The sequence below is a fragment of the Phalangium opilio genome, unplaced genomic scaffold, assembly GCF_054372755.1.
Source record: "Phalangium opilio isolate 3A_F unplaced genomic scaffold, DU_Popi_V2 ptg000391l_1, whole genome shotgun sequence".
NCBI lineage: Eukaryota > Metazoa > Arthropoda > Arachnida > Opiliones > Phalangiidae > Phalangium > Phalangium opilio.
In genome coordinates this window covers 1,360,634-1,388,244 of record NW_028324235.1, presented here as the reverse complement: position 1 = coordinate 1,388,244, position 27,611 = coordinate 1,360,634, and the positions used below count along the sequence as shown (strand labels likewise).

Genomic DNA, 27,611 nt, shown 5'->3' with positions numbered 1-27,611 from the left:
TGGGGTCCTTTGAAAAATATGGTAAAATTATTCGCAGCATCAATTATTACGATCCGATAATGGGGAGCTAAATAATTTTGAAATTTTTGAATATCTTCTAGAGTAACGAAACCTTCGGGGACGCCGGCTTTTCGGTGCAAGATTTTCGCAATGTTACCTTGAAGGTCACTATTGCGTCTCAGTTTGTCAAAATTGTTCCGGTTAAAAGGCGGACCTTGCTTATTTTGTCGATAAAAATTGCGATCGGCCAACTCTTTACCCAGAACTAAACTCCGAGCAAAACAGAGGTTATCATTGTTTTCCATAAAAATAAATTGGTTATTTTGTTTAACAAAATAATCCAAATTAACCAAAGTTCTATTTTTAATGGACTTATAATAAACTCCTATATTTGCACCGAGGTTTAAAAAAATTATGTCAAACTGAAAATCTTCACCATTAAAGACAAATTACCGACTAGATTGCGTCACTCTATAGATGGTGCGCATAATTCGCTTACTGGTGAATTTGTCAATTTTTATAAATTTAATATTTACAGGGGTCGTCAATCCGGGGGAGTTTAAAACAAATCGAACTCGATTATACCCGGGGTTCTCGGTTACTAATTTGCGTATAACTTCGTCGAGAATTTTTCGAAAAATTCGAAAAAAATCTCGCGTTGGAATGTCATCCAAATTTTTAAAAGCTATACGCAAATCGATTTGTTTACTATGCCACTTGCGACTCGTTTTGTCAATCTGCCGCTCAATTGTGTAGTACCGGTTTACCTGTGCGTGTTCTTCTCCCTCACTACCCTCCGAGTCGCTGCCGCTGCTGCTGCTCGAACTCATTTTTTAAATTTCTATCAGAAATAAAAAAAATTGGAACAAAATTTTGGTTTGTAAATTTATTGTTAATAAGATACTTACTTTGCTTGGCGGCTGCTGCGTGGCCTGAGCGTCACCCTTTATGTCCTCCACCAACCGGTGGAAGGCGTTGAGGAGTTTGACCGCGTCCTTATCTTTCCCGTTAACGACTCGCTTCAGCCTCTTGTGGCTGCACTCCCAAAGCTTGTCGGCTTGGGAGTCCTTTATATCTTTATATTTGTAGACACTTATGTCTACAAAATAGTCCCCTTTTCGCGGGGGGACTTTTGTCTCGAAGTATTGACCGTCGCTCCTCAGCCGGTAAGACCCTTCAATTCCGTGAATGCCAACGACGTGTTTTTGTAGTACGTCTTGGACGAACGTCTCGTCGTCCGAGTCGATTAACACCTCGACAGGGTCGGGCTTCAAAAATTGATTTATGGTGCGCTTACCGCTGCTGGTTCCGGCTCGATCCCCAGGAGAAGACGGTGGAGAGTCAAACATAGACTGTGATTCTTGGAGATATTTGCTACTCATGGCTGGATTGATTGTGAAAACCCTATGCCCATGCTCGAGCTTTTATACCCAAAATCTCAGGGCCATTTTTTTTTAGAATACAGGCCCAGGCATGGTTTTTATAAGACAACCTTATTTTACTTTTATTAAGTGTTTAAAAAATATAATTATGTACCGACAAGCGATTTTTTAATTTAACCTTAACTGTATTTTTTATTGATGAGTTGATAATAGAGATTATGAAGGATATTAGAATAAATACACATATAAAAAATACCTCTATAGTTTAATATTAATATACGTTTATTTAGATTTAAATCATGTTAAAAAATAATTTCGTTTCCTCCCAAAATAATTACTTTTAACCTTCATCAAAAAATTTTTCTATAAGGCGATCTCATGCAGATTATTCAAATTATATTATTCAAATTATGCCCAGACAGGCCCAAACAAACTTTGCATACCAATAAAAAACCTGCCCCCTCGGGCTTCTACCAAGGTAACTCCTTTTTAACCTTCGCCCATAAATTTTTTTATATAACACGATCATATTTGAATTATTTAAATCGTGGCTAGACAAGTTTTGCATATAGAAAAAACTTGGTCCTCGGAGAGATTTCTAAATTTATGAATATATACCTAATTACCTTTTTGCTATTTATCGAAAAATAGTTTTTTAAGAATCTTGAAAGCTAGACACTATTAGATTTAACCTCCATAATTTACTATATAAGCCCCGTGTTTCAACGTGAAAGTTATCAGTTGTTTAACTTCTGTACCTTAAGCACTCTTTTACAAAGATGTCTTTCTCCAGCACTACTCGATTGCCCGCCCTGTCGTTTATTAAAATCCATCCGGCAGCGCTTACTCCTCGTCGTGCCACTCCCCAGTCGGCCGGACTGGACTTATATTGTCCAGTTGATACTATGCTCGAACCGCACGGTATCAAAATCTTGTCGACTGGGTTAGGCGTTATGCTGCCAGCGGATAGCTACGGTCGCATTGTCGGCCGTAGCAGCTTGACGGCCCAAGGGCTGTTTGTTGCCGAGGGGACGATAGGTATGTTTATTAGTTATTTTATAATGCCCCAAAAGTATAATATTTCTTAACAATAATAGACGCCGACTATCGGGGACCCCTAAAAGTGGTCATTGCCAATGTCGGGGGGACCCCCTACACTGTTCGGCGTGGCGATAGAGTCGCCCAATTGATAGTTACCCCGGTTATATTGCTAAGACCTGTGGAAGCGGCGGTAAATATTTTAAAGTTTTTTGATTTAGGTTTCAACATGTAACACATTTTTATGTTGTTTCTAGAGTTTGACCCCTACATCACGCGGCAGTGGGGGGTTTGGCTCGACCGGTGTTTAGTCTTTTTTAATGGTGGTGGGTTTTTTTTTATAAATATTTGTTATTCTGTGTTTTATTGTATATATCATATGTTATTAAAAATCTTTATTCGTATATTTGTTATCCTTTACAGACTTATAATTATAGGCTTATTTTCTAGCCTTACCTTAATTAACCTATCCAATGAAATTATCTCTTTACTTACGCTCCGCCTACTAAACCAGTAGGAACCAATTAAAACTGTCGCTTACCTCGCTAGTATGTTACATATATATCACGTACTACCTATTTTAAATATCATTTACTATCGTAACAGACTCAATATGCTGTGCCTCATTTTCTTTTTTGTTTACGGGTTAATAGTCAACATTTTGTTAACTCTTTACGAAATCGAGCGGCGAAGCAGAAAACAATTAGAAAATAAACCCAAACGGCCCTCCGCCGATTGCACTTCCGAGTCAAATAACGATACGGGGTCAATGTGAAAAATGACTTCGTTAAAACATGTTTGTTTATCCTTGCTGGTTGTTGATTATTTTGTACTTTATATTTTGTATTTATTTATTACGCATATCTGTAAAAGTAAATATTTGATGTCTTAAAATCTGTGTTTTTATTAACTTTAGGCTTACAGAGAGAAAAGCTGGAGTGGTTAAAGGGTAACACCCAATGTTAGCAAGCCAGGGATGACGTCAAGCTTGACTATAGTTTTAGTTTTGGTCTAAGTTAAGAAGATGATGTCATGGGGGGGTTGAAACTAACAGGCAGGAGCTCGGGCTAGTCCAGACTTGTCTGAAAAGTTTGGTTTGAGTTTGGTAGATGATGGTCTGGTGGCCATCTTGGGGTGGCGGCCATCTTGGATCCATGCGTATTTGTATAGTCCCTACTACTAAACGTGTCATCGGCATTTAAAAAGGCTATTTCTAACGAGTCTGGAAAGTCGACTAAAAAACTATCAACTTCAATTGGGAGTTCAATTTCTACATTAGAGTTGGCCTTTGCGATAATTTAAAAATACAAATACCACAAAATACTAATAATAAATCTGAATAGGCCTAAATAATAATACTAAAACACAAAAATATACTAAAATACTAAAACAGTAATGTACTTATAAAAGTCAAATACTAAGTTAAAATGAAAGTATTTATAAAAATTGAAAATACTTATAAAAAACTGAAATTACTTATAAAAAATTGAAAATACTAAAACACTTGTAAAAAATATAAAAAATTGAAAATACTTATAAAAAATACTAAAACACTTGTAAAAAATCTAAGTTAAATTGAAAACACTTGTGAAAACTACTAAAACACTTGTAAAAAATCTAAGTTAAATTGAAAACACTTGTAAAAACTAAGTTAAAAATACTAAAGCACTAAGATATCGGCACTGAAAAACTCACAAGTTTTGTTTGGGAGCAGAAGATTTCTTGGCTTGCATCGACAGCGGTCAGAACTAAACTGATGAGTAGCCTAGAGTGATCCGCTCTTTTATACTTTCGTGATACAATTAGAAAAAAATAGATCCCCCTTAATGTCATAAACATGTCTTAACACGTTTGGGGTAGTCATAAAACACTCTAAATATAAATTCCATTGATAACAATACAACTGTTTCGACCACGCCCCCTTTTAAGGTCCTAAATTACCTTGTGGGTGGTCCAACTAAAGAATTGACAAAATAAACTCTCTTGTTCAAGTTCAGCCCTCTTTTATGGCCATAGAAGTCTTGGAATGCCCCAAAAGGACAAAGGGAATAGATGCTTTTGTTCAAGTTCAGCCCCCCCTTTTCAAGGTCATAAACCAACTTGTGGGGTGTTTCAATTAAAGAAAAATAAAATCCCACCTTTCTCAGGGACCCGAGGTCTTTTACCCCATCCCAAAAGCCATAAATCGTTCTGAGGAACCAAATTGAAAATAGGAATGATTTTGATAAATTTAGTTAGAATTTATTTCAACGCTTTAAACATTTGAAATGTTTTTTCAAATGACGCGTTTCGTGTTGTTAAAATGTAATGTATATGACTGTTTTCGTTCCAATGGATTATTCAATTCCCCATATATTCCTATGGGATTTTAGGAATTTTAAATGACGCGTTTCGTGTGGGTACAATGCAATGTAAATGTTCAAAAACGTTTTACTTTTAACACGAAATGTGTTGAGAAAAGCTAAGTAACATCCTACACTATCACCACTGAAAAGGTTTTGTCAAGACTGTAGTAGGTATAATAGTATTACAAAGAACAAATTAAGGAAAAAATTATATTTATTTCAAGTTACATTTCAAGTTTTTTGACTGGTTCTAAAACTTTTTATAATTTAGAAACGTAATAAGGTATGGAATATATTACAATAATAGGATCTAACTTTCATGTCGCAAAAGTTCTTGAATAAACATTTCAATTATAGCTTTCTCGAGATTAACGCGTTTAATTCTTAGTACAATATCGTCATTCGGAGTAAGTGTTGTTGGTATGGGTTGGGTTGGCGGAATGACCCTTTCTTTCTCCCACTCTTCTTGAGGGACATCTCTGTACTTTCTGTTTGGTGGCATGTCTTTAGTCAATGGATTTTGGATGAATATAGGCATGTTATTTGTTGGTAATCCTTGAAGTAATGGACAGTCTGCCTTGAATTTCTGATGCTCCTCGAAAACATTATCGTTAGGTTCCCATCCTCGTAGCGTTAAGTCACAAAAATGGCGTTTAACAGCGTCGGTCCCCGAACTTAAATAGTAAAACCCCTGACGGGCTAGTTCTGACGGTTTTACAAACGTACTCGCAAATGCACCAAACGTTTCTAGACGGGTAATTTCTCAATTCATCTTATCCTGGCGGTGTCTAACAATCAAATGAGGTCCGGACCAAATCAGCCGCTATTTATATCCCAAATAAGGGGATGAAAGGTTAGATTGTAATGGATGCTGTTACTAAGCAGACGTTAATTCGCGAAGCTCTTTCAAAGACAGGGAAAATAGTGGCCGTTACTTTCATCCTCGTAACTGTATTTCTAGTTGAATTTGCATTTTGGTATTTTAAAAATATTACTTTAATTTCGGGTAACGCAACAAAGACATAACATGTTGAGACTTTTCTGGATAAGGCCTTCGGGGCAATCACCTGGAAACAATTAAATGTTTCGTGGTAGGAAGAGTCACCGACTAACAAAGCAATAAATCCGAAAATAGATTCCATTCATAACAATACAACTGATTCGACCATACCCCTAAACCCATTAAGACACGTCTTTATAGTAAAAATAAAAACGGATGGGGATAAATTCTTTTGTTCAAGTTCTGTCCCTTTTTATGGCCATAGACCAGTCTGAACGATGTTACGTATAAATATTACGTATAAATAAAAAGCCGATGGAATGTCTTAACACGTTTGTGTGAGTCATAAATCGCTCAGATTCCATTGATAACAATACAACTGGTTTAGCCACGCCCCCTTTTAAGGTCCTAAACCACCTTGTATGTAGCCAATGAAGGACAATAAAAAAAGTAAAGCACCAGTCAATATACCCTCAGGCTAATTATCAACCCCGCACTCTCAAGAAAATCTCGCAATAAAGATCATCAGTCCTCGGCTTTTAAGCCGTAAAGACCTGCCGTAAGAATGCCCACCAAGATCAGAGATTACCGCGTGAACGCCCGTGTTAGACTTGGGGCTGAATGCTCGGCGGTGTTTGGGGTCAATGGTTACGAGCCAAGCTTACTTTAGACAAAGAAGGACGGGACTATTCTCGCAATCTCGGAAGACGTATTGACGGAATTTATGGAGGAGTGGACGGAGATATATTCAGCTATGGAAACTGGCGACTGGGGTAATTATCGTTACTTGAACTTGAAAATAAAAATAACCGTTATGGAGGGGAATATAGTATTCGACGAGAGTAAGGGTGGCCTTATAACACCAAAAATTTTACCCCCCTTCCTTCCCCCTTTCAGGGGGGAGGGGTAAAATTTTTGGTGTTATAAAGCCACCCCATGGGTTGGGGGGGGGGAATTGATGATGTCACGTGGTGTTTGGATGGGAGGAAATTGATGACGTCACGTGATGGTGTTGGAGGGAAATTTGAATTTATTTTAAGTGTATTGGTATGACGTCATGGCAAATTTTTTATGACGTCACGTGGCTGGTTCTTGTAGGGATAGGCTTATGCTAGGCTTATGGTATTGTAGATCCTGAAAGATAGGCTTATGCTAGGTTATTCTAGGCTTATTATAATTGTGAATCAGAATTTTAGTCAAAAACGTTTAATGAACACAATCAATTCCAATTAATTCGCGAATGTACGCGTCGTTATTTAAGCAAATGTAGAATAAATTATATAATTGTAGTTTACGCGTCAAGTTTTTGTCACGAACCAAGTTACAAAAATCTTCGAAAATGCTCGAAGGAAATATACACGCCGCTAGGAAATTTTTTACACGGTCGTAATCATTGTGAGACATAGTACCGCGACTTACATAATATTTTTGATATATATCATTCATGCGGTTTACAATAGCTTCGTACATGCATTTAATAACTTCGGCTTGATCGTTTAAAAGCTTGAAGTGAAATCTCATAAAACTAAATTTCTCGTTCAGTTTCCCTGTCTCGGCCTTTGTTAGAGTGAATACGCTGCCATCGTCGAACACTATGCTCCACTCCATAACGGTTATTTTTATTTTCAAGTTCAAGTAACGATAATTACCCCAGTCGCCAGTTTCTATAGATGAATAGATCTCCGTCCACTCCTCCATAAATTCCTTCAAAACGTCTTCCGAGATGGTGAGAATAGTCCCGTCCTTCTTTGTCAAAAGAAGACTTGGCTCGAATCCATTTGCCCCGAAAACAGCAGAGCATTCAGCCCCAAGTCTAACACGGGCGTTCACGCGGTAATCTAAAACACGACCTCCTACTTTGGTGGGCATTCTTACGGCAGGTCTTTACGGTTTAAAAGCTGAGGACTGAATGATCTTTATTGCGTGATTTTCTTGAGTGCGGGGTTGATAATTAGCCTAAGGGTATATTGACTGATGCTTTTCTTTTTTTATTGTCCTTTATTGCCCACCCCAATAGGACCTTAAAAGGGGGCGTGGCTAAACCAGTTGTATTGTTATCAATGGAATCTGAGCGATTTATGACTCACACAAACGTGTTAAGACATTCCATCGGCTTTTTATTTATACGTTATATTTATACGTTACATCGTTCAGACTGGTCTATGGCCATAAAAAGGGACAGAAATTGAACAAAAGAATTTATCCCCATCCGTTTTTATTTTTACTATAAAGACGTGTCTTAATGGGTTTAGGGGTATGGTCGAATCAGTTGTATTGTTATGAATGGAATCTATTTTCGGATTTATTGCTTTGTTAGTCGGTGACTCTTCCTACCACGAAATATTTAATTGTTTCCAGGTGTTTGCCCCGAAGGCCTTATCCAGACAAGTCTCAACATGTTATTTTACCCCTCCCCCCTGAAAGGGGAGAAGGAAGGGGGGTAAAATTTTTGGTGTTATAAGGCCAGACTTACTCTCTTGCGTTATTACCGTACGTTTTCGCAACGTTCTTAACACGTTTATACAAATTCATAATTAAATCATTTATTTCAAGTATATATGACAGGTGTACAACGCGTGTAAAAATGGTGTGAAATATACCGTTTGTTTTGCGTTATTACCGTACGTTTTCGCAACGTTCTTAACACGTTTATACAAAGTCATAATTAAAGCGTTTATTTCAGGTATATATGTTAGGTGTACAACGCGTGTGAATATGGTTTAAAATTGACCGTTTGTTTTGCGTTAATACTGTACGTGTCTGCATGGTTGATATTTCATCCATCATATTATCAGACGTCATAAAATTTTTTAATCTATCGTTGTTTTTTTAGGACCGCATAGTAATGCTATGATAAATAAGTACTTGGACAATTTTACTCTTTTTATTGGAAATTGGAGTATGGTCGTTTTTTATTTACGTTTTGTTTTCGTGCTTACTTTTTACCACTGTCCGCTAATACTATTCCACAATGGAGCAATATTGTAGGAGACCTAGCTATAATGTAAATCATTTAAAAGGAAACGTGCCCTCTCACCCAGTAATATTACTCCATGGAAATGCCTATGTAAAACGACCTAATTTCAACTATGAATTGGCATAAAACTCTAGAAAAGAATAGGCCTAGGCTAAGCTTTTAGCCTACCAAGGTCTTCATGTGGTTTTTTTCCACACTTTACACGAATCTAGAGTTAATACTCCATATCGTTTACGGGCCGATTCGAAGCGATCCCGAGCCCCTCCCGTTGTGGATTCTTTCTTTATTCATCTTTAAATATAGCCCATGCGTTTAAGTCGCGTGTTAGGGCCGTACCTCGTGGGAGATGTTTAGTTTTAAGCGATTTTGTTCAACAGCAACGTAGGAGCTACGTTAGAAAACTTCTTTTTTACGTTTTTCTACTTATTCAATCACCACTAAAGATTTCAACTTATCAATATATCGCAGGTAAGACTATAAAATACACTGTAAAGCACTTTAAATGTGATAAAAATCTACTTAAAAATAAGGTCTTAATCAGGTTAATTATTCAGAATAGTACGGTAGTAACAAGAAACGTCATTTTTCCTTCGTCTCTATTTTACATTAAAATCCATATCGCCGGAAGTTAAGCTTATCTCGAAATTCGTTACTTCGTCGAGGGCAGTGTGGGAAATAGCACACTTCCTCTGGTCCAAAACCAGTTTATTAGTTGCTTGGACTAGTTTTTTAATTCTAGAAGTGGGGGTTACTGGTCCTCAGGACCCGTTTATTATTTCACACACTGGTGCAAAGAACTAGTTTGAGAAATATCCTTATTTCCCAGACTGGTCGAGGGGAGTAACTACTAACTGGGAGAAATTCGTCTGTCGTCTGCTACAAAGGCAAAACAACGAACTGTAGCAGACAAGAGACTAATTTCTTTCCCTTACTTCCCTCCTCGATATCCGAGATAAGCCTAACTTCCCGCGATAGGAAATAAGATGGATTCTTCATGAAAAATTAATAAGCCTTTCCAAATGGCCAAAACGTAGTCACCGGTCACCTAAATTTTATAGCATACGTGTCGGGGGTAAGATAATGATTTTTGTGACCTTATTGTCTTAAAACGGAACATCCGGTATATTTATCCAAAGACAGACAAAACTTCAAAGGTTGAAACAGTAAGGACTTTGGTGGATTGTTAACGCCCCTTTAGTATGGTTAATATGCGACACTATTATGTACTATCCACTAGGGGCGCACACAGACGCGAGATCAAGGGAGATATGCCTTTCACTTCTGCTTTTCCCCCGTCTCTCTTTAGCAAGTGGAGGAAGACAACAGGCTTCATAATATCGCCTGTTCCTTTCCCAAAGCTAGGCCATTTTCTGCGCTATTTCCGGAAAAAACTAGAACCGATGTTAGAGTGCTAAGGTGTATGGAAAATTATGTGCCGTTTAACCTGCAGTCTTAGTTAACCTACGAAAATGTACAAAGTCTCAAAACGTCAAAAAATTCGCAATATCAACGCGGCAGTTAAGCAACATTTCCACGGTGTTCAAGCAGCAAAAGTATTGAGTGCGGATTTAAATTTATCGGATGAAATTCAGTTTCAAAGGCTTCGTGTACCAGAAATTTCGGTTCCAGCTGATGTTTTAAATAGGAAAAGCGACAAGGCTTTAAATTCTGGCGAACATAATAGCGAGAGTTATTCGGAAAATAATAGCGTGAATTTCTCTGACAATAATTCAGTGTCGAGTTCTGATGAAGAGGAAGAGTCGAATGATTGACGTGAAGAAATCAAACAGTGGTGTTTAAAATTTAAAATAAGTCACGAGGCTCTTAATGGTCTTCTGAGAATTTTAAAACCTTATCATAGCTGCTTACCGTTGGATTCTCGAACTTTGCTTGAGTGTCAGATTTCAAAAGCTTTAGCTGTAGATTCATTAGACAATGGCGTTTACTATCATATTGGATTGACGGAGGGGATTACACGACAATTAATGTCAAGTGATTTATGTGAAAGTACAGTTCTCAAAATATCATTCAATATAGACGGAATTCCCTTGCACAAAAGTACAAATTTTCAATTTTGGCCCATATTAGCCCGTTGCCTTGTGACGTCTGTCAGTGAACCATTTACTATTGGTTTGTTTTACGGTACTGGAAAGCCAAAAATATTAGATTCTTATCTAAGAAAGTTTGTCACTGAGGCACTTTCAATCTCATTCGAAGGAATAACTTTTAAAGGTAGAATCTACAAAATTGAACTTGGCCCATTTATATGCGACGCTCCAGCCAAGTCATATTTAAAGAGCGTTAAATCACATAGCGGCTATTATGGTTGTGATAATTGCAAACAGAAAGGAAGTTTCGTGGATAAAGTTATTTTTGACGAGATAAATGCTCCATTAAGAACTAATGAGAGTTTTAGAAGTAAATCACAGAGCGAACACCATTTAGATATAAACACCCCTTTTGTTGACATTCCAATTGACATAATTTTAGATTTGCCATTGGATTAAATGCATTTAGTTTGTTTGGGTTCTGTTAGAAGAATAATTAACAATCTCAGTGCACCGAAAAGCAAGGTTAAACAAAAAAGGACAGTGTTAAATAATATCTTACTGAAGCTACTGGAAATTTCTAAGCACACCCCAGTTGAATTCTCGAGAAAGCCTCGTAGTTTGACAGATGTTGACCGATGGAAAGCAACTGAATTTAGACAGTTCTTACTATACACAGGTTTTTTTGTTTTCAAGGGACTCTTACCAGATTATTTAGTGGCTCATTTTCAGTTGTTTCATTGTGCCATATATATTTTAAGTGAAAAAACGCCCTCAGAAAGCAGTATTAACTATGCAGAAAGCCTGCTAAAAATGTTTGTAGAAAGTGCTAAAGAAATATATGGAAAGGGTATATATGTTTATAATATTCACAATTTAATTCATTAGGCCGGTCATGTTAGAAGATTTGGTGGAGTGGACAATTTTAGCGCTTTTCCATTTGAGTCGTATCTTGGCAAAGTGAAAAGTTTAATCCGCAGCCCAAATAAACCACTGCAACAAGTTGTAAAACGTCTTGCGGAACATGGCCAATATGAAAAACAGCATAAAAATTGTCCAACTAATATTTTGGTAAAAAATGAACACAACGATGGTCCAATGCTAGATAACATTGAAGGAAAACAGTATAGAAAAATAATTCACCAAAGCTGGGTTCTAACTAACAGACCAGGCGACAATTGCTTCAAGCTTAAAAATTCGGACATAATTATAGTTAAGAATATTGTTAAAGTAAAATCAGAAATATTCGTTCTAGGGAACAAATTTTTACTCCTTGATAATGCTTACGATTACCCGTGCCCATCGTCTAAGTTAGGTATTTTTAAAGTATCCAATTTTTCGACCCTTGAAGCATGGCCAAGTAAATTAATTGATAAAAAATGTTACTTTATGACCGAATCGATATCTTCTGGAGTAGTTGTGCCACTTTTACATAACGTTTAAAAATGTTATGTTTGTATTGAGAACCCATTTTTTCTTGGCATTTCAATGAGACAATCTCGAATAAAAACTGAAATAAGGCTTAATAATAAATGGATAATATGCTCTTTATACTTTAATACGGAAGCTGGAGTGTATAGTAAGCTAATATATTATTGTTCATTGTAGCCAAACAAGAGTACAATATGTACACGGTTGTAGAATTTGGAGAGCTAGGAAAATCGGGTATTAAAGAATGCGGAATTATAAATAAATTGTGGTATCACCCAAGTAAAAAAACTTGCGCTTGGCCATCTTATCGGACTGATTCAAGAATAATTAAATCCCTGAATAACTCTGAGCTTCCAAACGACACTTGAAAAACGTATGAAGTTACTAGAATATTTTTTAGAACTGGTAATTAAAGAACATTATATTGCAAGAACTTTTTTTAAGTTGAAGTTTGCTTTATTGAGATTGCTTTCAAACTGCGAAATCTAAAGTTAAACAATGTGAAATGACGTCGGATATTGGAGAAATTACCGAGACTGAAAATGCAGATCTTTCAGGTGGACAAAGCAGCAGTAAGAAAAGAAAACGCGTTTCACCGCTTTACCAATTTGAATAGTTTGATAGTGACACCAGTGAGAAATCTGGAGACGATATAGGTAAGATTGCTAGTGTTTGAAACTACATATTCTAATTTTGTTTACCTTTTAGAAAAGAATGTCAAGAAAACGCCAGTGCTGCCGATACCTCCAAGTTTTTCCATTAACTGGAATACATCTGATAGTCAATCAAGTGTGTATTATTTTTTGTCATATCGGTGATAGGGCTGTAGATTTTAGGATCTAAACATTACCTAAAATTGTGAGAAATATTGACCGTTAAATGTTATTTACTTTCATTTAAAGCTTTGTTCTTTCTGTTCCTTTCGATATTTGTTTATAATTTAAATCTGTTACATTTTAAAACATTTAGATTCTTTTGAAATTAGAAATTGTGAGAATGAATCATCTGCAACATTTACTAACACAATTTTACAAGCTCCAAAGTCATCCAACATGACCATGCCTGCTAATGATTCGCTAAATGTTGCAAGCTGTAAAAATAATCAATATAATTCTAAAAATGTCAGTGAATGTAAATGTTTTCGTTCTTTTCAGTTCAAACACTGTTTCTGAATGAGCTCAAAAATACTCAAAATAAGTTTCTACTTGAGTTTGAAAGCGTAAAGTCCGTTCAAAATGTGATGCTTCATCAACTAGAAAGTATTAAAGCAACAATGGAAGTAACACAAAGAATGGTCAATAGAATGATGGCTGAAAAGGATCCTCATAACTCTAAACTTGATGTAGATGATCTGAATTTGCCGTTGGATTCAGAAGATTTTTTGAAAGACAAAAATAACCAGCTAACTTCGGTAAAAATTGATTTTAAAGTATTAATATCAAAGGTCAATTCCATTAATGTTGCGAACTTTAGTTATCATATCTGGGGGGGGGGCTTGGTGGTAAGAGTGTTTCTGACGCCACCAGGAGAATATTGTCCACCGTCATGAAGGACAGTTTAGCCCAGAAGTTTAATTGGGCTGGAAGAGGAAAATTCGCATTTCGAGAATTGAAACTTAAAGATATGATTATAAGTAAGATATTCTTAATAAATGAACCGAAATTAAATAACAAAATTTTTTATTTTCCTATAAGGCGCTGTTAGATCGAACGCCTTTTTCAAAAAGGTACCCGACTCAATACAGGAATTGTTAAAACAAGCAACCAACAGGCTGGAGCAAATATCTAAACGCAAAAAATCAATAAGCTCCAACGTCGCCTCCACATCAATAAGTGCCTCCACATCAATAAATGCTTCTACCAGTGTGGAACATGAAATCATGGAGAATGTAAGAGTGGAACAGATAAGCGAAAAAGCCAGTTCTCATTCCACAGACTCAATCACTGATGTGGAAAAAACCACGATATGAAATAACACATAAAATGTTCCAAAAGTCAAAATAATGTTTCAAATAAAATTGATATTACATTGTGAAATTCTTTCTTTAACACGTTCTATTATCCCATTACTCACGTTCAATTATCCCATTACTCACGTTAAATTATCCCATTACACACGTTCAATTATCCCATTACACACGTTCAATTATCCCATTACACACGTTCAATTATCCCATTACACACGTTCAATTATCCCATTACACACGTTCAATTATCCCATTACACACGTTCAATTATCCCATTACACACGTTCAATTATCCCATTACACACGTTCAATTATCCCATTACACACGTTCAATTATCCCATTACACACGTTCAATTATCCCATTACACACGTTCAATTATCCCATTACACACGTTCAATTATCCCATTACACACCTTCAATTATCCCATTACACACGTTCAATTAGCTCATCACACACGTTCTATTATCCCATTACACACGTTAAATTATCCCATTACACACGTTCAATTATCCCATTACACACGTTCTATTATCCCATTACACACGTTAAATTATCCCATTACACACGTTCAATTATCCCATTACACACGTTCAATTATCTCACTACGCACGTTCAATTATCTCACTACGCACGTTCTATTATCCCATTACACACGTTAAATTATCCCATTACACACGTTCAATTATCCCATTACGCACGTTCAATTATCTCATTACGCACGTTCAATTATCTCATTACGCACGTTAAATTATCTCATTACGCACGTTAAATTATCTCATTACGCACGTTAAATTATCTCATTACGCACGTTAAATTATCCCATTACGCACGTTTGATTACCGTATTAAGCACGTCCGATTACCGTATTAAGCACGTCCGATTACCGTATTAAGCGCGTCCGATTACCGTATTAAGCGCGTCCGATTACCGTATTAAGCGCGTCCGATTACCGTATTAAGCACGTCCGATTACCGTATTAAGCACGTCCGATTACCGTATTAAGCACGTCCAATTACCGTATTAAGCAAGTCCAATTACCGTATTAAGCACGTCTTATTCACTGTAAGTGTCCTGTAAAATAAACAAGCTTGGAACCGCTTAATGCACGATTTAGACACGTTTACCTACTTTTAAAATCCACGTTTCTAGAACGCGAAATAAACGGGATTTTTTATGTATTTGTGACAAATTTAAGACGTGTGTAAACACCGTGTTTTAAGGTGACATGATCACCGTTTAAAAGACGTTAATTCACACGTTTATACAATGTCACATGAAATCGTTTTGTCAACGTGAATTTGCTGCCTGGGTATGTGTCAATTGAGAGTCAAAATAGATTCTAATCCAAATTTTTATATTCAACATAATATTCAATCTTGTTCATAAATTTTCACACACTTTTTAAGGGTCAAAAATAAAAAATTAAACAAAAATCAACAGGGGGTTTTCAATTTATAACCTCTATGGAATGTCTCCTTTAAGTTTCAAATTTTAATTTTAGGGGTTTTTTAGGTTCAAATCGTGCAGTTATGCACTAAAATAATGTTCAAAAATAAAAAGTTAAGATTTTGAAAAATGAATCAATCCGTCAACCATAATCTAAGTTCTTTATCCATGTTTCAAGTCAGTTTATCAAAATGGTTTGAAGTTTTTTAATTTCTTACGACAAGTTGCTCCTCTTCCATATTCTTCTTAAGGGTTAAGGGTTCTTTTTTCTTCTTCTCGATTTAAGGGTTTTAATTCAGGATCTTTTTCTTTTCTCGCGATTTAAGGGTTTTAATTCAGGATCTTTTTCTTTTCTCGCGATTTAAGGGTTAAATATTATTCTTTTTTTTCTCGATTTATTTCGCGCACTCGCGCTCCTTCTCTTCTTCAACTTAGGGGTTAAAAAAATGTCTCTGAGTTTTCTCCGAAAAAATAAGTTTTCAAATTGATGAAAAATAAAGGTATCAAAATGAATAAAATAAAATTTCCGATTCTCTTCCGAAAAATTAAGGATTCAAATTGATGAAAAATAAAGGTATCAAAATGAATAAAAAATATCTCCGATATAAAATAATACTCCGGACTTCTAAGGGTTTCTTAAGGGTGAGCCGACAGGGTTAAGTTAAGCAGTTCAGGAATCGACTGAGGGTGGGACAGGAGGGACTTCGTATATATAACTTCTAGTTTCTCGCATGGATTTCTGGGACAATGACGTTTGTTGATTGACTTCGGTTTGGCGAATGGTGGACCATATTCATTACGTAGCCGGGCGGATTCATGTTATCAACGAATAGGTAAAAGTTTTAAATCTAGGACCCAATTAGGATTGGTCAGTTTAAGGGTTAAGAAAAATGTTCTAGAAGTTTCTCGGGCCGCGTACCAGGATAGTGACTCAAGGTCTTGTTGCTTGGGGTCTAAATCAGCGTAACATTTCCCTGGGTTCTTGGAAAGAGTTTTCGTTGCTAGGTATTTCATTTTGCACTATGGATATAGTAATATAGGATGTCAACATTGAGGGGCTAGTTCCTTTTCTTTTGTACGAACGAATTTCTTTTCAGTTTTTTAAAGGGATAGGTTTAAGTTTAAAGGGCTAGTAATATATTTATAATGTTAATTTAAGGTATTTCGTTATTAATTTAATGATTAATTGTAAATTTAATTCGATTTTTGGGTTAAGATGGTTACAAGAGTTCCCCCGTTTGCCGTGAAAGGCTGGCGAAGCTCGGTAAACAAAAACGTAATCCTTGACTTGTAAATGATACTCCTTAAGTTTAACCATAGCCCACTCGATCACGCGCGTCACGACGCAAGCTGCTTGCGCTATAGAAGCCCCTTCAAAAGGCAAAAAAGTGCAACTTTTGGATTCTTGGCGGGAAATTCGAAGTCTGCGAAAATTAACATTACGTTCTATGGGAGGAGGTCGGTTTTTTGATCAGATCCTCTGTCCTATTGATCCAAATGACCTGAAATTTTAATGAGACGTGTGTTTTGACGTGTTTTATTATTCTAAAAAGAATTCAAGCTTCTAGAGTGAATAATTTTTTTAAAAAATATTTTCAAAATCAAAATGATGGGTTCAGTGCTAAGACTGATTAAATCTTCGGATCTACTGGTCCAAATGTCCTGAAATTTTAATGAGAGGTGTGTTACAATCTATTCTATTATATGGAAAAGGATTCAAGCTTCTTGAGTGGATAATTATTTTAATAAAAATTTATTTCTAATGTCACAATTGTAAATTAAGTACTTAATGCACAATATCTTTGGATCTAGTGATCCAAATGTCCTGAGAGGTATTATTATACCTAAAAAGTAAAAATTGTTAAGATTTAGAATATTTTAATTTCATTTTGGAATATCAAAATGATATATTTAGTACTTTAAGGGCTCGGACTCCGTTATACATTATCTGAAATTATAGATATTGAGATGTATATATATTATTTATAAATATAGCGGAACGAATAATGCTAATGAATACGTTATTTACAAACAATAACACATGTATATAGAAGACCTTAGTGGATATTCAATTGACATTGTTAGTATACAACATTAGCGCTAGATATTTCTATTCCCGTATAATATTGGCAACTGATAAAGATAACATATTTCTTCATATTGGCGCTTTTCCATAACCATTCATACAAGCTTTATTTCTGAAAGTAGTCTCTCACAGACGATGTATAGCAACGTTACCGTTACTAACGTATATCCATGAGAGGCTTAAATTAAATTCCGTGCCTATATAGGATCTGGCTTTGTTTAATATTTAAAAATATGCTTCAAGATGACATCAGTCGTTACAGCTGTAAGCGACCAAACTCGTGTTTTACTACGAAAGGGTTGTCATTTTACGGCTTTCATTACTCTTAGCTTGATTCCCTGGTGTTTTAATGATAAATTAAACCAAGACGTTAATGAAATAACGTGTGTGTTTGGTATCAAAAATGATTTGAACGAGATAGCCTCTCAGTAACATTTTAAACTTTCACAAGAGATCCAAAGATTGTCAACGGATGTGTATGCATAGGACGAACGTTACAAACGCGGTGGGTAACTCTACTTTCAGAAACTGACAAGTATTTAAACACAATTAGGTTTACTTGTAAATATCGGTGCCACAACAATAATAATAAAGCTTTAGTTACGTGGATATTCTTATGAGCTATGCACAAGAGTCCTTTAAGTTAAATTCCCTAGCGTTAAGTAATTCCCAGGTCAATTCGGTTAAAGTTAAATAGCTTTATGCAGTACGAGATGTACAAGTCAGCTGAGTTATGTTATTAAAATTTATGCACCTTTTTGTAAATATGTTTTTAAATAATTTAAATGTTTTAAATGAGGTTTGACTTATTAATAATAAATCTAGTGAATTCCATAAGCCTACACTAAGTCCACAGCAATCACCTCAAAAACCTCGTCCTGACGCGGGACATAAATCCACAAGCGGGGCTTTTCAAATAGTTAAGCCGTAAGAAAGTAATGATGAGTGAACAATACATCGCGTATGTGATTAGGTTTAGTAACCTTGCTCCAAATATTCTGATGTTGAGAGAGAATCATGTTACAATTACCCCGCATTGCGGTACACCTCTGTCGAAGAAAAGTATTATATACATCTGTTATAATACATGAAGAACCAACCGCAATTTCATTAACGAGGTATTTATTTTCCGGTACAGAAAGTATTGACTTAAAACGCGAATGAAAACCTTTCTTAAGATCTTTCAAGTTTGGTGCGAGAAAAATGACGAGTGCATTTCCATTTTCATTTCAAAATTGTCTTATTAGGCGTAACTACTTCAAGTTCTTTGGAACTGTAAACTTAACGAAACTAAAGTGCGAAAAGGTTCCGGGCGCTACACTAGACGGAGTACATTTGTATCTGACAGTATTCTGATAAACATGAAATACTTCTCAATCTAAGCCACTATATATAGGTGCCACTACTAGTCATCTCATTCTCGGAATAGATATTTTGAGGAAGTGACTCATGCAACTTGGCGACAGGCGAACAGGAGTCCCTCAGCCAAGTTAAATTTTTCTAGAGTTGTTCATCCTCCTTATTTTTACTAAAATTCTTGATGAAGAACCCGTATTGCAGTGGTAATTTTGGGCCAAACCAAGACGCTCAAAGGTTATATTCTTTCGAACTCTTTGGTAGGAATATGCTTTTCTGCTATTGTTCATTTCGTTAATGGTTGGAACTGCAATAACGTTTTTTAATTGGGAATGGGAATGGTTGGTATTTGGAAACCACGGATCGGCAACGGATGGGGAGGCTGATGAAAAATATGGGTGGAATTGGTAAACAAAATTGGTATGGAACTGGTTTGAAACTGAAATGCAGCTCTCTACAAGAAACTAAACCAAGTAAGCTTGGACTAGACACATGTATTTGATTGAATTCTGGGAAACTTTGAAACATTTTGACCAAAGCCACTAAACCGAGAATGCTTGGGCAGGGACACCTAATCCCGCTTGTATTTAATTCAAGTTTATAGCTGTCCCGCGTAGTGCAATGGGAATTTGGCCGAAGGGTTGCCCAAGAGTGGGAGAGCTAAGTTTACTTTAAAATTTGAGACTGAAAAAGAACTTAAAAGTCAACTTTTTTCCTTTGAATAAAATTAAAGGGTTGGTCGATCAGAAGTAATTCGGTGGAATAATGAACTGATTTTAACAAACAAAATTATTACTTTAAACCATAAGCGTGACTCACGTGAAAGTGAAATAGAACCATGGGCAAGAGAAACCCAGAAAGACTATTGATAAAACTTTTTATTTGAAGGGTTAGTATTTCAATATGAAACAAAACATTTCTAATTAAATTTTTGTACAGAGTTATGACACACATTTACAGTTCACAAAACAAAATAGGGTTAATAATCAAAATCAGTTTAGTTATTTAGTAATTTCTTTAGTTAAAGTTAAAGTCAACAAAAATAATTTAACACTTACTACTCGGAAACAATATACTCATTTCGCAACACGTTTTATTTTATTGCCGACTGCTTCACATAATATATCAAAATGATGCCAAACACTGATGCGGGTACGCGGAATCTCCAACATGATCGCAATGGATAATGAAACGAAAATGGATCGCAACTAAGTTATGAAACCAAAAGCGAGTAGCCAAAACGAAGGATTTAAAAACATGAAGATTTTAAACTCTCAATGAGGTCTGCAGATAATTTTTCAAAATATAACATATTGTTGATTTATAATTTCTATTAGTTGAAAAAATTCTTATGAGTATTAAAAAGATGTGTAATAAGTTGCAATTTTTTTAATGGATTATAAAGTATATGACGAAATTATTTTCTTTCATCTATAAAAAACGCTGTATACGAATGAACACCGACATTTATTTGTTGATACGCCTTGTTTATATTTTGTTGGTTGTTATCAAGTCTAAAGTTACGATAATTAAACTGATAAAGTATTTCAATTATCACTAATTACAACAGTAAATTGAATAAATATATACTTCTTTTGTTTGTTCATAAATATTTGTATATGAACAAATTCATCGTCTACTTCAGTTACAATCCATTAATGCATATCGTATTATGTATAATGACATGATAGTCATCATTATTCAAATGGCTTATATTATAAAAACTCCGAGCCCTAAGTACTTTGACCCCCTTTTCAAGATTAAAAATATTGCTTACACATTACACCAGAAGTCCATTAAATTAGGTGGACTTCTGATTACACCAAACATCCTAAAATTAACCAATTATAAGCCCAAAACACGCCTGTTTTGGGGAACTTCAGAAGAAAGAAAACTTTATTAAGTTAAAGTATTTATTTAAAATTTTACATATTTATTAGTGGAACGTATCATAATACCTGTTGAAGTTTGTAAAAAACTGAAGAAATAGTTTTAAATCATTCTTAATAAAATGAAAAGAAACAGGGTAACACCACAGAGGGAAACACGGTTAACAATTGGGAAAAGAACTTGCAAACTCTACGCAGCAGGATTTCTACCTTGAGTTTTCACCCAGTGTCACTGGCTGGGATCGAACTCTGAACCTTCTCTTGCTGCGAGGTGAAAACAACCCACTCAGAAATTAACAATAAAACTTGCTTTGGTCCATGGTGGCTCTGCGCAATTGGTAACCCCATCGCCTAGGGGCCACGCCCGATAGCCATGCAAGACTAGCCACGGGTGGGTTTCTCTTAAGTAGGATCCCAAGCCTATTTTGGGTCTCTTGGACTAGGTTCCCGAGCCTATTTTGGGTTCTCTATTGTCATATTAATTATAGAGAGGATTTAACTGGAATGAATCAAGATTAATGTTAGCTATGAATACATGAAATAGAAAATACAGTAACCCCAAATATTAAAATACTCACACTTTCTGAACCTTTCTGGACAAGGGTTTGTGAACAAGTTCCTTCATTTTCTCATATCGCGCAGAAATGTTTCTTGAGAAGTTGTCAATTAACGTGGGAACCATTTTTTCACAAATTAGTTTAGCAATTAATGGAGGATGGTCGTCTCCAAATTCACAAAAGAGGATTGGTGAATTTTCAATTTTTGGCTGTAAATAAGTAGTTATGTTAGAGCAGATGTGAGCTGAATTTTGGAAAATAGGAAAGGATTTCTCCACAAATCTTGCTACAACAGATATCAATATCACAAATGACTGGCATGGATATCGCAGTGCCTCTCGATCAGCATTTGCGATTAGGTCTAGAAGAGGGGAATTTTGACGAGGCATCGACAAATTCATTTGGCGCAAACCACAAAATTGTCTTTCTTCCATTAACCTCAGTACATAGCCAGCTAATACCGCCATACTAGCTAATTTCAGGGTAGCTCTTTCAGGTGGTGGAACTTCAGAGAGAGCGTCTAGTATAGACAGGACATGAGCAGGAAGCACTGGAACTAAAGACGTGGAATTGTGCTCATCAGGGTCTTCATCATCAATTTCAGGAAGCGCTGGAAGTTCTGGGAAGTCATCCGCTGGAACATTGGCATAGCTGATTGAACAACTTGAAGCAATGATCCTTCCCTTCTTCAAAATGTTCACTATGGCGAAAGTAGTGGCTCGAGCATCTAGCATATCATTTCCTCCTGATGATGAACGAAGCTTGGAAAAAAAAGTTTTACATTATCACTCAACAATTTCGTTGTTAACACACGGTGGAACCCTTCTTCGAGCAGATAACCAACACATGCAACTGTGGACTCAGTGGTGATCCTGACTGCCTCATACGTCTCAGTGGTTAGGATGTACGGTTGTTTCTCGAACTGTAAATTTTCCAAATAGTCAAGAAAATCCGTTTTCAACCACCCAAGACGCTCATCGTCAATAGAGAAAGGGATCTTGTTTTCATTCCTAGACTGGAATGCATGCTTTTTGTTGCAGATGTTGTGCAAATCATACCATTTTTGGATAATTTTCATGTATTTTACTGTAGCGCCTGCTGTTCTGAACTTAAAAGCCAGAGAATGAGTGTTACTATGCGATTGTAGGTATTCAATCGCAGCAATGACAGGGGTTGAAAAGATATCAACTGCTCTACGCACATTCATTTTTTCAAGGTTTGATGGATAAACATGCTTTCGACTTAAGAATCTGACAGGCTTAACTATTTCGTCTTTCTGGAGCTCATACAAAAACTTAATATACTTACCAGAGATTTCATGTGATCCATCTTTACTTTCTTTGTCCAAAAGTTGGGTTTTGATATTTTTGACGGCGTGACTGGGATCAAAGCTTAAGAATAGCTTCCTCTCGGGGTCGCATGGGTGTGAAACTGAGGAAATTAATGTAGTTCGAGGACCGTTACCAAATCGTCGCATCATTGCCACGTTGGTCTTAGCGTTGTCAGTAACGAGTCTCACGTGAAAAAATCCACAAGCCTCAACATCCTGGATTACGGAAAATGTAATTGCATGAAGATCTTCTCCTGTAGTTTGTTTGGAAAAAAAGTAAGCCACTGGGGTGGTATAGGAAGTTCAGAGTCCATTGATCACAAAACACAGCAACTGGTTGGCAAAAACTGGTTCTTTAGTCAAAGTCGACTCACAATTACTTTCGTCACCAGCCGCTGACAGCTTTTCAATGTGCTTGTTTGTGTCTTTCAAACCAAAAACTCGGTCAATTTTTTTGTCATAAATTAATTTTGGATTTATTGCCATTTCGTCACATATTAGAGAAACATATCTTTCTTGGGGTTCCAAGCGACTAGCTTCAGCTTTAAGGCGCTCTTTAACTAGAAATATGCATCCAGTTTTACCATCAATATTACCGGTGTATCTTTTGAGAGTCCTCTTAGATGGAAGATTCAAAAATCCAGATTTTATTGGAAAAGTGTAACCTTTTGGAGAGGCAAAATTCCAGAGTGCACAGTGACGAACAACTTCAGGACTCCACGATGGTCTATTTTTCCCGTAGTTGTGAAGGAGGTCCAACAAGAAGATAGCTTGTTAGCAGCCATCCACTGCTATTCCAAGACATTCTCAAGCCTCTGGTGTGGCGCTTCATCGTAGTCCCGAATCTTTGTTTTAGCATTTGTCAGTTTTTCTTGAAGATCTTGCAACTTCTTATTTTACCGATAAACTTTACATTTTAAAGCATTAATTATTTTATCAGTATCCCCTGCAGATACTGATACCTCTGATGCTGAAGGTTCTGAAATAAAAACGTCATTATTTGGGTTATCGGAATGCTCAGGTGTTGATAAAACTGTTTGACTTGAAACAGATGTAGATGGTTGGATTGAAAGATTTAGTTCATCAGAGAAACGTCCCCGCTTGCATGGCTCTGAAAGTGATCTTTCTCTAACAGGTCTTTTAGCCGGTTCTTTTGGGACCATATAACTGGGATATCCATGAAAAATGTTAGGTACAACTCCTTTTAGAAGCTTTCGTATTTTCAATCCTGAATTTTAAGTTTTATGACGTTCATATCTAATCTTAAATCTTCTATTAACTGTTCATCAAGTTTAAACTTTACCTGGAACGTACTTTTTCTCTTTGATATGCAGGCTACAAACCCTATCATACTCGCCTGGTTCGAAATCCTTTCGAGAGATGTTTTTCAGCCAATGTTGTCGCAGTTCTGGTTCAACAGGAAACTTGTGAAAAACAACATTGCTTTTTTTGCACTGCTCACAGAGCGGCAGAAAGGTACGCAGCAAGAAGGCATGATCCTAAATTAATAGAAAATGCTTTTAAAAATTGCTTTAGTCCCTAAATACTAACCTCTTTGGTAAATCAAGACCCGAAGCGCTAAAAACAACATTTAAAAATGGCGAATGGTTTGGAAAAGGACGCCGTCACTCTCAGAGCGTCACCACAAGGTTTTTGGCGACATCTGCTTCTCTGCCCGTATTTAATTTAGCATTTTGGCATTGGAAATTAATTTTTATTAAAATAATTATCCACTCTAGAAGCTTGAATCCTTTTCAGTATAATAGAATAGATTGTAACACACCTCTCATTAAAATTTCAGGACATTTGGACCAGTAGATCCAAAGATTTAATCAGTCTTAGCACTGAACCCATCATTTTGATTTTGAAAATATTTTTTTTTTTAAAAACTATTCACTCTAGAAGCTTGAATTCTTTTTAGAATAATAAAACACGTCAAAACACACGTCTCATAAAAATTGCAGGTCATTTGGATCAATAGGACAGAGGATCTGGCCCAAAAACCGACCTCCTCCCATAGAACGTAATGTTAATTTTCGCAGACTTGGATTTTTTTCAAAAGTCGCGGTTATACATGTAAACTCAATTCTTTGATCGGGCTTCTATAGCGCGAGCAGCTTGCGTCGTGACGCGCGTGATCGAGTGGGCTATGGTTTAACTGTAGATTTTGTGGTTTTAAATAGCGCTGTTAAAATTTTGTTACAATTTTAAACATGGATCTAAGTTTTATTATTGTTATTCGTACAGTTTCAAAGTGAGATATAAATAGCCCCTATTCATCCACTTACTCATCTTTTCCAAAGGGAAAGGAAAAGAACCAAGGCTTAATGATTATAAGCTTTGTTAATTTATAATAACGCATCATTCAGGAATAAAAATTATTAGGGTAAGTCTTCTTTATTAAAAATTTTATCATTAGGATTTAATTAAGTGTTCTACATTAATTTGGTTAATAAACTACCATTAGGACTATAGAGTAGTGGCACTCCATGTTAACTACCCATAGAGCTTAATAAGTCAAAGGCAAGTAGGTGCCATTACTCTATTATAAAAAAAACGTCTTGGTTTGGACCAAGGCCGAAAAAACAAACGATATGTGTGAGGTTTATCATTCGACTGAAGTTTCAGATATTGCAATTGTTTTAGTTATTTTTATCCATTTAATCCTTAATCAATATTAAATTCAATCAACTGATTTTACTGTTAATCGATCCATTCCCTCTAAATTAATTGAAAAAATTACATATCTACGCTTTTTGAAGAACAATTACATTTTCCGAAAACATTTTATCATGAAATTAATTATTTTGAAGAGAGTACGTGTTGAGCTTTGACATAATTCGAAAGGAAAATGTAAATATTTAATAGTGGATGCCAAACAAGGGTGTTGCACGAATTTATACATTTAATTTCGTTAATCGAAATGCTACATCTCTATTGTCGCCTCTACGAAGAAAAGATTGCACTGCAATTTCCCTCTCCGTGCTTTAGAATTTCTTGGTCACAATTCAGTCTTCATTTGAAACGTCTCCACCCCTTTCTACATTGTTGGCGCTACTTGTACACCGGTTACATATTACGCGTAATCATTTTAGCACGCTTAAAGACCATTTCGAAAAACACTCAGGGACGAGGCCACCATTGGGGTATTCTCCCTCGCACCAAGGGTCACCGCCAGACGGTGCCAAAGTTTAAAGAGGCAGGAGGCTAGTCAACTCGCTCTGCATATAGCGGTGCTTCTAAGCGAGAGAGAGAGAGAGAGAAGACCCCAATGGCGGTATCACCCTTATGTTTTAGTTTCTCTGTATGTAATTTCTAAAATGGTCTTCTCACTTACAAATGTACACAAATTACACTGAGTGATTGGTCCTTCAGGCGCTAGCGGGTGACAAGCCACAACCATAATCATTCATGTAAACGAATGTTTTATAGTTTTAGGTTATTAAGGTTGGCGGGCAAGTCCGGAGAGTCACTAATGTGAAAAGGTTTCGAACTATATGGTATTGAGTGTGTTCCGACGGCTCAGATGACCAATACACTTGAACCCAAAATTGTTTATATTGGGAAAATAGAGGAAGGGGGTCGGAGTAAAGTGTGACCTTCTTCGCATAACTGGTAATGAATAATGTGTATACCCATATTATTTCCGCATGAAATGTAATCTTTACCCTTACCTTTGGTTATATCAGAAGTAAGATAAGGGACTAGAAGTATCGAGGTAACCAAATTCTTCACTTGGCGATGGAAGCGGCATAAAATCGTCAAATTTGTTCACTAGTGCTAGGCTCTATTACCAATGCTAGGGCACTTTAATTCTAGTCCCTTATCTTACTGCTGGTTATATTTAAACCGATATCATCTTTTTCCTGAGAGCCACCTACTAAACGAAACCACACAGGATAAAGATTGTTTCTTTGTCTTAAGAAGACGACATTAGTTTATATATTAGTTTGAGAAAAAAAGTTCTTTATCATATTTTCTCTAACATCAGTCTTCTCAGAAACTTACTACAGATTTAAACTTTTTTGGTGCAAACTTGAAAATTTGTTAAGCCAGCAACAATTAAAACTATGTCCGTCAAGGTGCTTACAAGTTAGTGATCAACGACACGAAATCCCTTCAAAATAATTAATTTCATGATGAAATGTTTTCGGAAAATGTAATTGTTCTTGAAAAAGCGTAGATATGTAATTTTTTCAATTAATTTAGAGGGAATGGATCGATTAACAGTAAAATCAGTTGATTGAATTTAATATTGATTAAGGATTAAATGGATAAAAATAACTAAAACAATTGCAAAATCTGAACTTCAGTCGAATGATAAACCTCACACATATCGTTTGTTTTTTCGGCCTTGGTCCAAACCAAGACGTTTTTTTATAATACCTGTCTCTTCAGTCTTATTGTAATTAAAATTTGAATAATTTTATTTTTGCTTTACCGTCATACATTTTGGGTTGAAGAAGTTAATTACATATAACTTAAATAAAAAATATAAAAAACATAGATTTCGATAAGCATATAATATGTACTTTATTTAAGAAAAAGTTTAAAAATCACAATATTTAAAATATAGAATAAAAATGTTTATTTGTTTCGTACACTGTATACATATACAGTGTGGTCGAGATCAGACCAAGACCTTCCTTTATGTACAACCCCCAATACTGCCAACGGCTGATGTCATACTAAATTATACAGCGTGTAAATAAATGTCTGGAATTCATGATTATTATATGCTAGTGACAAGTTACAAA

General features: G+C 35.9%; 1 protein-coding gene across 1 annotated transcript; it reads left to right on the top strand.

Moving 5' to 3' along the window:
• The first annotated feature begins 10,727 nt into the window (after nt 1–10,727).
• Nucleotides 10,728–11,249, top strand: LOC149594063 (uncharacterized). Its single transcript, XM_089861605.1, has one exon. It carries the CDS (start codon nt 10,728–10,730, stop codon nt 11,247–11,249), a length of 522 nt encoding a protein of 173 aa, XP_089717731.1.
• Nucleotides 11,250–27,611: the final 16,362 nt, after the last annotated feature.

Coding starts and splice junctions, on each gene's coding strand:
- LOC149594063 (XM_089861605.1), top strand. CDS start 10,728: ATGTCAAGTGATTTATGTGAAAGTACAGTTCTCAAAATATCATTCAAT.